At 39.0% G+C, this 11,632-nt stretch overlaps 1 protein-coding gene across 1 annotated transcript; it reads left to right on the forward strand.

The window, feature by feature from the left end:
* The first annotated feature begins 651 nt into the window (after nucleotides 1-651).
* pou1f1 (POU class 1 homeobox 1) lies at nucleotides 652-7,149 on the forward strand. The gene is made up of 6 exons (XM_010770343.1): nucleotides 652-787; nucleotides 1,000-1,098; nucleotides 4,840-5,100; nucleotides 6,342-6,506; nucleotides 6,718-6,778; nucleotides 6,868-7,149. The coding sequence occupies exons 1-6, from the start codon at nucleotides 676-678 to the stop codon at nucleotides 7,106-7,108; spliced, it is 939 nt and encodes a 312-aa protein (XP_010768645.1). The 5' UTR covers nucleotides 652-675; the 3' UTR covers nucleotides 7,109-7,149.
* The last annotated feature ends 4,483 nt before the right edge of the window (nucleotides 7,150-11,632 follow it).

Consider the following 11,632-nt stretch of genomic DNA (forward strand, 5'->3'; position numbering starts at 1 on the left):
CAGGTCTTCACTTAGCAGGAGAAATGAGGTGTTTTGCGCTTTGGGTGTGGGGTTTTGCGAATTATGTTTAGTGTTCTGAGAAACTGAGCAATTAAAAAAAAAATGTGTGTTAGCAATCGAGAAAAACTGTAAGACAATCTCATTAGAAGTTGTCTTAACTCAATAAACATCGATGCAAACTGTTGCGTTGATTTTCTTTGTTGAGTCAAGACATTTGTTTTTAGAGTGTAGCTTAAATAATAAATGTGTTACATTTAGATTGTTTTACTCTCTGTTCTAGCTCCAGCCTGACATGGTGATGTGGGAAAACTCAAATAAGAACAGACATCAACATCTTTCTGTTCGATGTGATAGCTTTCTTTAGCAAACAAAGAGAAAATATGTTTTACATTGTATTTTTGATCAGAGAAGTAAAGGAACAGCTTTAACGTGAGTGAGAAATTGCATGCTGTCAATCCTAGTGAAGAGGCTTTTAGTTCTACATATCCCTCTTCAAATCAAATGTCAAAATATGATTGCATCCCGTGTCAACCCTTAGCTTGTTCTAATTTGAAAACATATTTGTCAAACTCTTTCCCAACTGTATTTACTTAAATGTTTAATCTGCTGCCGTTCTGTTTGTCTCCATCAGTGTCCTCCGGGCTGTCCCTGGGTCAGCCCTCCAAGCGCTCCCACATGCACCTGTCCACCTCTTCCCTCAGCAACGCACTGGGCAACGCCCCCCCAGGACTACATTACCCAGTCACCCCCTGTCACTACAGCAACCAGCAGTATGGCATGATGGCAGGTGAGTGGTGGTGATGGAATTTGTAATAACTATTGCAGGGCTGTTAATTAAACTGTTGGTCAACCAACAAACGATTAATCATCAGGAACACTGATGGTTAATTAAGTATGTCATGAATGTAATCAAATGCTGCTGCTGACAAGCAAGTGCTGAGGGTGGTTGAAAAATGATTATAGTGCAGACACTATTAATGCCCCCCCCCCTCTCTGTAGCTCAGGAGATGCTCTCTGCCAGTATTTCTCAATCTCGTATCCTGCAGACATGTGGTGTCCCTCACCCCAACATGGTGGGCAGTGGGAACCCATTGCAAGGTAATGATCACACATACATACACACACACACGCACGCACACGCACACACAAGCACACACACACACACTATAAAAACAATTCCTGGCCTGGAGCTAAATCAGGTAAATTGAGCAGACAATTAGTTTGTTCCCATTTAATTTTAAAATGTGTTACCAGTTAAAAATCAATTTCAGAGATGATTACTTCCCCTAATGTTTGAGCTCCTTAGCGCCCTTGTTAAACACAACCGTCAATGTCAACGTGTTGCTTCCTCTCAATCCTGCAGAAAGAAAATAAATATTATTTAGAAGTTGTTATGTAAGAAACTGTCCTGGGGAATAGTATCTGTTTTGTTTTTTTAAACATGTTTTTCTTGCAACAAGATTCTGGTGGCCAATGATTACTTTTTATAACTGCCAGATAAAGCTTTTCACATTTAGCATTTAGATCTGTAAAGATGTCTGTTCCCTTTTTTAATATATATATTTAATATATAACAGTTGCTTTCAGAAATAAACATAGTAGATACAAGTAATAAGTGGGTGGGAGAAAAAATGACCAGTAAGAATGAGACCTAAAATGTAACCATGCAGACGCTAAACAAACAACTTTTTCAGAGGAAATGAGATTGCAGCTTCGTTTTTAACAGACAACATTGATAGGGTTTTAATCACTTGAGTGCAGACCCGGAGACATCAACCTTCTACCATTAATGGTCCAATAAAATGGTTGTGTCCGCAGTGTCCCAGGTGGTGCTGAAATACATCAAGATTTAAATTAAACGGCTGGCCACATTTATTGCCTTCCGGAGGTCCTCACAAAATGAAACCTGCTCTAAGTGCTCAAAAACAGCACTCAGCAGAGGGATGTTTGAGAGGAAAGGCCAGGAACAGAGTTAATAGCATTTAAAAAAACTCTGTAATTATGTGAACTGGATGAGACGAGGTCACAGGAGAAATTTGGCCCTTTACATTTTAATTTCTAAAGCTGCACTACTCTATTTTTTATATTAAAAATGGATCAAATGACTTAGTGTAATGTGAAAGGTGTCTCTGTGAATCCAAAGGGAGTTATAAACACTGGCAGTTCTTCTGCTTCATGGAGATATTTAACCTCTTTTACCTCATCAACCTTGTTCCAGCCACAGCAGGCAAATTATTACCCCACTGTAGGCTTCCTGACCAGCATACAATGGCACACACTGGAGCATGACTCAGCTAAAGAGTTGAGTATTTTTCTCCGTGGTTGGAGGAGACCAAAACAAAGCTAAAACTGGAATGGCACTTGGAGAGCGCTCATCTCCGTCAAGGGCCAATGTGCTCCTCGGATAGTCCCCAGTTGGGAAGCTATTCTTCTGACTTGGGCGTATTCATGAGCATTAATAGTCGTAATGCATCAATAACATGGTATTGATATGTTGTTTTTAATCGCGCAGACTGTTTAAACAACACGTCTATATCTCCTTCAGAGTTGTAGGTCCAACTTTAGTGAGAGTTATTGTGATTTTTTCTGTCTGGTACTAGTTTTTCAGTTTTTGTTCCTAAACCCCATGCATGCAATACAAAATCTGTTTCCGCCACCATAATTCTGACTTGCTACAGTATTTTATTGGCTCTACCCTTGGTCGTAATTTTCCACCTTTCCACCAAGTTTAATGAACATCTGGCCAGTATAATTTATGTAGCCCTGATGTTGAACAGACACACTCAGCCATAAATAATACCACCCCTTTGGTGGAGGTAATGAAAGGCAATGTGGACTTACAGTTATCAGGTGGCCATAAAATGAATCCTAACAAATGCTATCGTAACTCTCTATCGGCTGGACGTGTGAATTGGCATCTAAAACGTTGTCCAACATTTAAGGGTAGTATGAAGTTCAGTCATTATATGAACACAGCAGTATGAAGTAAGTCTGTCTTTCAGTTTGTCTGCTCTCTATCTTTGCTGGGGTCCATGTGCAAAAAAGCCTGTGAGTTACTGAGTCCACATGTGATTTCAAAGGGGCTTGTTGTCCAATCTGTCTCCACCACACACAAAAAACTGATGTGTGCAGTGCAGCAGAGCTGTGTGCACTCTCCAGGGAGAAGTGAAGGCATCAGGCGAGAACGAGGCAAACTCTTCTCTCTTTTTCCAACATGGTGAGGAGAACAAGATGCCTCTCCCTGGATCATCCAGCTCCCAAAACGACTGTTGTCTTTCTCAGGGGTAAAGAGTGTAGGCAGTTTGGAAAACTATTGGCAGATGTTTATTACCTCCTAGACGTAATGGTGCATTATCTTTGCCACTTTTTGAAATCCTAACTTGTGCAGCAGGCGGGGGCTGTGAGGTGTTTTTCTGCATTCAGTATTTCTGCCACTGTAATCCTCCAGGGGGAGTCCTAATGTGTCTCAAACACTGCTGATGGTAGGCGATATTTAGCTATGTCAGAGTTTCAGACAAAGCTTTCTTGGCAATCCTATTCCAGTGTACTATAGAAATAAATATATTACCATGTGTTACATACTCAAGCTGAGAAGGAGATGTAGGATTGCACAGCCTCATCAAACTACATCCTTTATAAAGTTGAAAAACGTAACTTAATCTTCATGTTATGAAGGAAATGAGGTGGGTGTGTTAGGCGCTTATCCCATCACTAGATCTGTAAATTAAGTACAATCCTTATGAGATATAGTTACCACTGCATTACAATCCCACTAACACAAGAGGGGAGTGTTGCGTTGCTCATTTAACAGCAGATATAGTTTCAGCATCACTGATACAATCAAAAGAGCAATATTCCTGGGATAGTAGAGTGGACTGAAACCAGCATTTGGCTACTGTCAGACTTACCATCACCAATCAGGTTTTGCCTATTGTCAGTCCCTAAAGTACGATGAAGTAACATTTTTAAATGCAGTTGTTTTTCTTCCACTACAGCTGTGCTGAGAGTTGAGGCAATGAAAAGCATCATGTTCCAAATAACAATTAGTCATCCACCCATCTGCTAATCTGGCAGTCATCTGTCATCAATGCTGACAGAAAAAAGAAGCTCTTGGCAGCAATAGCCAGCATCTCCACTAGATGTCACATCAACAGCCACTTATGAGTACAAACTCTTGAATATCAAGGTAGAAGCCTTTGAAGTGTTGTACAACAATAACAAAATGAATGGAGACAACTGAATTGATACTCTTTAAACCAGAAAGTTAACTTTGTGTGGCAGCACTGATGCCAAGGATTTGAATATTCATATATACAAGAAATGTGAATGAGCTTGTTACATTAAGGTAAACTGCAGAGATGAATATCTGAAATATATCAAGTAAAGGGATAGGCAAAATAATATGTATTCCTCAAAACACTTTAAAATTGTGTGATTATTAAATAACCATCACTTTATTAGTGAATGGAGCTGGCTCAGGTGTGTGTTACATAAGGTTAAACATAAATTGGTGACAATTCTCAATGGGCAGTGAAAGGAAATTGACACACTTAATAGAAAATACAATATATAATGGTTATCATAGCAAAAATATGACAATAATACAAAAATATAAGCCTGCTCTTCCAGCCGTTTTTTATTCACAGAGGTTCAAAGTGTCTCAAAGGAGCATTTTAAAACTTTTTCATGCTGTGGAAGTAAAGCCTGTCAGTGTCAGCAAACATTTGGGTAAAGTGTCCATGGTGCTCACACCCCCCTTCTGACAGTCTGAGGGTCTCCCTTGAGACTCCTACTTTATCAATAATGTCCCCTTCTCAAGCTGTCTTTCTCTTTCTCTAGGATCTCTCACTCCTTGCTTGTACAAGTTTCCGGATCATGGTCTAGGCAGTGGTTCCTGTGCATTAAGCCATAGTTTCTCCACACTGCCCCCGGCCCTCCTCACCACTGATGAGGCCCCTGGGGTCCCGAGTATTTGCGACATGAAAACTGACCATAGAAAAAGCATGCGGGACCCAGAAGATGTCCCTCCCATGGACTCCCCGCAGATAAGAGAGCTGGAGATGTTTGCCAATGACTTCAAAATACGCAGGATCAAACTCGGTTAGTCTTATCACTAGATGTAAAAAAAAAAAAACTTTCAAACTGTACGAATCATCAACAAGGCCCGGGACCCCCACTAAAACTTTACCTCAGCCAAACCTACGGTGGCCCTGAAGTGCAAGTCAAAACAACATTTCACAAAACGCTACAGCATTTCACAAAACAAAACAATCACAGCAGTGCTTCTCTGGTTGACTCTGTCCAATCACAAACAAGAAGTGTTCTCCCTAAAGGAATACCCTTTCCGTAAAAGTTGAAATGCGGAAGGATTTTCGGAAATGCTGTAACATTTTTTGAAATGCTGTAGCGTTTTGTGAAATGCTGCAGCGTTTTCTGAAATGCTGAAGCGTTTTTTGAAATGCTGTAGCGTTTTGTGAAAAGCTGAAGCGTTTTCTGAAATGCTGTAGCGTTTTGTGAAAAGCTGAAGCGTTTTCTGAAATGCTGAAGCGTTTTTTGAAATGCTGTAGCGTTTTCTGAAAAGCTGAAGTTGAAATGTGGAAGCGTTTTTTGAAATGCTGTAGCGTTTTTTGAAATGCTGTAGCGTTTTGTAAAATGCTGCGGCGTTTTATGAAAAGCTGAAGCGTTTTGTGAAATGCTGTAGCGTTTTGTGAAAGGCTGAAGCGTTTTCTGAAATTCTGTAGCGTTTTGTGAAAAGCTGAAGCGTTTTGTGAAATGCTGTAGCGTTTTGTGAAAAGCTGAAGCGTTTTGTGAAATGCTGTAGCGTTTTGTGAAGCGTTTTCTGAAATGCTGTAGCGTTTTCTGAAATGCTGTAGTGTTTTTTGAAATGTCGTTGTGTTTTATGAAATGTTTAAATGTTTTGTGAAATGCTGTAGTGTTTTGTGAAATGTTGTTTTGACTTGCACTTCAGGGCCACCGTACACATCATAGACTCTATGTATTACATCAATGTAAACAATATCTGTTTTTTTATTTATTACTGCACATATTTTTATTCCATTCTATTTCAATGTAAATACTGCTATATTTTACTATATTTATTTATGTTATTATAGTTTTATTAAAATACTTTTCTATCTGTATTTTTTATTTCAATTTTACTTTTATGTGTGCACCACGACACCAAGTCAAATTCCTCGTACGTGTCAACCTACCTGGTAATAAACCTGTTTCTGATTCTGAATGAAAGACGTTTCCAGAAATGTTTCTGTTATGTAATGGGATTGCAGCTTCTTTTCTCCTTAGTATTATATACATTATTTCTATTTCATTTTTACCTCCAGGCTACACGCAGACTAATGTAGGAGAGGCTCTTGCTGCAGTGCACGGCTCAGAGTTCAGTCAGACTACAATCTGCCGCTTTGAGAATCTGCAGCTGAGCTTCAAGAACGCTTGCAAACTCAAGGCCATTCTGTCCAAATGGCTGGATGAAGCAGAGCTGGCCGGCGGTGAGTCACATTCATCCACTCCACTCAAGAAACCCCTGTTTAGAGCATTTATTTTAATGTAACCTTTACCTGTGTTGTGTCAATATAAGTAGTAAATGCACTTATGAGTCATTTGATACCCCCTTATCGCATGACGCATACATCAGTGAGCTGTGAGCAGTTTCTCTTCTCCATATATACTGTAATAAGGTATTATTTTTCCTTTCTGCAGCCTTGTACAGTGATAAATTAGGAATGAACGAGCGGAAGAGGAAAAGGAGAACCACTATCAGGCATGACCTCTTATAAGCATATAACAATGCATAGTACCATACAATGATGTTTCAGTTTTATACAGTTTTCTCTTCTCTTTACCTTGCAGTCTGGGAGCTAAGGAGGCCCTGGAACGCAGCTTTTTGGAAAAAAATAAGCCATCCTCCCAGGAAATAGCGCGGATAGCAAAAGGCCTCCATTTGGAGAAGGAGGTGGTCAGAGTCTGGTTCTGCAACAGACGACAAAGAGAAAAACGGGTCAAAACCAGCCTGAACCTCAGCTCCTGTTTGACCAAACTCAGCCCACACTGCATCACACAGATGAGCAAATCACAAAGACCCATGACGTAGTTCAGGGTTCACCTTTAGTTCGATGGACTCCTTCATGACTTCACATGCTGGTGAAAATGTGGTCCTTTAAAATCAAATGTCTGACAGAAAAACCTTGCAAGTTGGGAAAGTTTTACTCAATAAGAAATCAGAAAGAACAACAAAAACTGCCGTCACTCCGCAACAAGCAGCTGCTGATACCCTTGAAACTATTCTATTGATTTAAAATTCAGATGATAATTTAAATCCAGTGAAGGTCAGCCATATCAGAAAACAACTGAAAAACACCTTAGCTATAAAAGCATGAGTCATTGTCTCTTTGTTACATGACTCCAAAGCAGTAATTGTTTAATTTAAAGAGACATCCCTTTTTGCAAATATACTGCAGAATCTTTGGTTTGTTTTTTACTTGAAGAGAAATGTGTATTTACAGTATTTAAAAGACTATATTCTCCTAAAAAAATCCCGTACAGGTGAGCCCTCAGTTCTGTGCCTTTCTAAAGACAGAAATAAGCCTAACTTTTAATCTCCCTTTTCAAGACAAAATGTCTTTATGGTTGATGAAATGTTGTTCATTTAGATGCATTCTAGTTGTATTTGTTTGTTGGTTTATTTAGATTATCTGTTAAATTAAAATCATGTGTTTTATTTAAATGAATATAGCTGTTCCCAATAAGTTGTATATTTAAAATGTCACAATAACCTATTTATTTGATCATATATTAGGTTGAGCTACTTTGCTGAGCACAACCTCTTTGATTTATGGTTTGACGTCAGGAGTATGTGAAACTTTCTGACATTTTGTCACCACATGGATCTGCTGTTTCCCTAAAAGATAGATTTACTTCAGTTTGTTGATGTTCTGCTTTTGTTGTTGTTGCGTTGACAAACTGTCATACAAAGAAGAATATCAGCCAGTCAAGACGTTGACCTGGTTGGGATGACGGATGTAAAACGTCTAAATAAAGTGAAGAAACAACTTATTTCTCAGACCAAATCTAGGATTTTATATTCAGATACATCAAGAGCCATTCATTTGTAAAGGGAAGAGATGTACATTAGTATCCCACGTTATTACAGTGCAGAAAAAATAAGCTATGTAAAAAAATGTATTGCCATCATTCCACTTGATTGAAAATATCGAGTAAATATGCCAAAGAGAGTTGATTAGTACATGTACTTAAACACATTTTGAGCTAGTGTCTTTCACTTCCCAGGCTCTAAAGCGTAAATCAGTTTAATGCATTTTTTACATTAAAGGAGAACCGTCTTTCATGCAGAGCTTCATGTACCATCGCTCATTTTGTACTAATGTCATTATAAGACCCTGTGTAATACATTAGGTGGGAGAGTGAGGTTATGTGTACAGCATGAACCCAAACACTCTACGGGTATGTCACTGGGGATTCATAAATAAAGCTGGAAGACACCTTAATTCAGAAACAAGCCGTTTCTGCTGTGATTCATGTACAGCGGTCTCTCTGGAGTGCTGTCAGGGGAAATGAATGCAGCAGGGTCATCGACACATTTCTGAGGCAGCGCGCTGAAAGTTATAGGCATGTGCTGAATAGGATAAAGTTATGGGCTTCTAAGTGCTGCTCTGAATGATGCGTCAACGCTACTGCTTTCAAACTTCGCCTCATTTTTAAGTTTGATGCTTCACTTTTTATATATTCAGAGAACATTGTGGTCTTTCCACTTAATTAATTTTGTTGCATATATCTGTAGCAATATTACTGAAACAATACGCATCCATAAAAGCACAATGCTTGTATTGCAATGTCTGATTTACAACAAATGATACACTTTAAACCACAGTTAAAGGGGCCCTATTGTAGGTTCATATGTGTATATTGTGCCTTTACTTTACAGAGAGAACTTTGGGATTCTAACCTTTGTAGAACATTTACATGCACAAACACGTATTGAACACACTACAGGAAAGGGAAAGACCAAAAACACAAAATAATGCTCCTTTAATGCCGTTTCAGTGACTACTTTTTCTTTCAGACATTTGGATCCATCTTTTGATTTATTTACTACATGTGTTATTTACTACATGTGTTATTTACTACATGTATGTAGAGCATTTCCGAGAATCAAATCAAAATGATCATCTTGGGGAACTTCCATCTGTGTCGGTAATCACATTTTAAAGCAAGTTTACTTTCTAGGATTGTCTAATTGGCAAGCAAAATAGTTGGCAAACCCCAAAAGCCCCTGACTTAACTTTGTACAGTAATGCCAAGAAGCAGTATCCCATCCTCTGATCAGCAGATAGAGCTCTGGGAGACTGACACTATAGAGTCCCTCAGGCAACTGAAAATAATTTAAGAAGTTAATATTCCTTCATTATTGGAGCACAATAAAGATATATTCTATTCTATAAGCAGATTGCTGCTCGCTTTAACTTGAGCAAGATTCAAGAGTGTGTCATTCATGTGGAAATGAATTGGAACCAGTGGACTGGAAGAAATAAATCTGAAAAAGAAATGTGGAAATCATTTGTAGTTTCTACATCTTCAAAGAAAAAAACAGAAATGCTCTCCAACCTTTACCTGAAGAAACTTTATTCATTATAAAAGCCATAAACCCTTTACAGAGTCACTTTACAATGACTAAAACAAATTCAGAAGAGTATACATACACCGTTGCTCAAAAAGTGTGGACATTTCCTAAGCATGGAACTGCCCTGAAACATTGTCGAAATCGGCTAAGACTTTGTTTCCGCTCACAATGGACTGTTGAAAAGGTAGAGGAAAGTATGATATACAAGATGAATTGTGATTTGTACATGTCAGATGCATGCAGGAATGAAAACTATTTAGTATTTTGTTTTGGCGATGAGGAACAAAGAGGCCAGAGAATGAGAAAAGACAAAAACCTGATATGTCCCTGTCACCCTCATGAAGCTGGCCAACTGTATTTGTTTTAGAGTAGGGCCACAAGAGAAAACATCTCCTGGATCACAGTTTAATTTGAGCAAACACTTCCATCATTTTGTTGCTGTAGTGTGTGTGAGCGAGGCAGCTAGAAATAACATATGAGAGTAACTGCACAGCAGCTGAAAGAGAGGAGCGACTGCGGAACAGAGCGTCCAACAATCACTGTTTAAACCCCATGTCCATTATAAGATACACAACCAGATCAACCCAGAATTACAAAAGAAAAACTAATATGATTACCCAAAAGCATCAACCAATTAAAAAAAACTCAATAAGACAGTCTTCCATTAGTCCTATACTGTGTTTGATTACGTTTTCACACACAATCTCTACAGCATTTCTTCTTCAGTGGTGCTAATTAAATGCTCGCCCTCGGATTAACCCCGTCTCACCGCCTCATGCATTATGTTGAAGTAAAGTGAAGGCCTTACCCTAATCTGTTATACATGTTACATGCATACGAGTTACATCATCTCCAGTAACTACAGTAGCGTACCTAAGGGTTTTAAAACATGGTGGTTAATAAGCTAGTTGCTACATTTGTTTGGAGACAGTGACCGGTTGTCGATGTCGCTTTTTTTCTCCTGCGCGGTAAAGTAACCGTGTCTCATTTCTGACACCCCAGGATATTTCACCCACATAACAATGACAAACACGGAGAGGAGGATAGTCTGCCTCAGAGGAAGGGGATCGTTTAAATGCTTTAAAAAGGAACAATATAAGTTCCATCTGGTTACCGACAACCCTTAAGCTCTTTTTTTAATTACCAGGTATTACTCATTAAAACTCGCATTCATCTCCAGCCGCATAAAAGCTGATGACTAAAGACCAAAACAGCAGATGGGTCGAGCCAGTTCCACGGTCTCAGACACTGTAGCCCTTTTAAAGACAGAGATGGGAGGTAAACAGCGTGGGTGGGTGAAAGCTCTTTACATGTATTATTGGTACACCTTCCAGTGTCATAATAAATATTATTTTCGCATAAATAGATCAGATGTTCTGCCTTAAGGCGACCTGCCGTAGAAAGTGAATTATGTGTAGGTTAATATACATGTTTGTCTTTGAATGTCTTAAAGGGACAGTTCATAATTTAAAATACATGTTTCTCTCTTACCTTTAGTGCTATTTATTTATCAATCTTAGTCTGTTAGGCTGAGGTAGCTCATGTTATCAGCCGAGGAGAACACAATGTTCCTTGGCGATGCAGCATAAAGGAAGTAGTTCCTCCGTAAACTGTTCACAACAAGGTCTGTGGGTTTACCGTTCACAAGCCACATTTAGCTCTGTTTGACTCGAAAGACGGCAGACATTTCTACGGCCGATATCTCCAACAACTTATAACAATCAAATCTAAATTGATAAAGCACTTCAGTTAAGATTTAAAAAATGTATTTTAGTGGAGATCTGTCCCTTTAATATGTGTGTTGGTGAGCACCCTTTCTTACACCTGTAGCATTTCAATGATGACAAATCCAATGTGTCTAAAAGAGTCCGTATCACTCAGTATTAATGTGGCACAGGCCTATAGTGCAGACATTAACACAGAGAAGACCATTAGTCCACTCCCAGAGCTCGGAGCTGTCTCTCGATCTCGTCGTCG

This window comes from Notothenia coriiceps, unplaced genomic scaffold, assembly GCF_000735185.1.
Source record: "Notothenia coriiceps isolate Sejong01 unplaced genomic scaffold, NC01 NC01_scaffold00008784, whole genome shotgun sequence".
Lineage (NCBI taxonomy): Eukaryota > Metazoa > Chordata > Actinopteri > Perciformes > Nototheniidae > Notothenia > Notothenia coriiceps.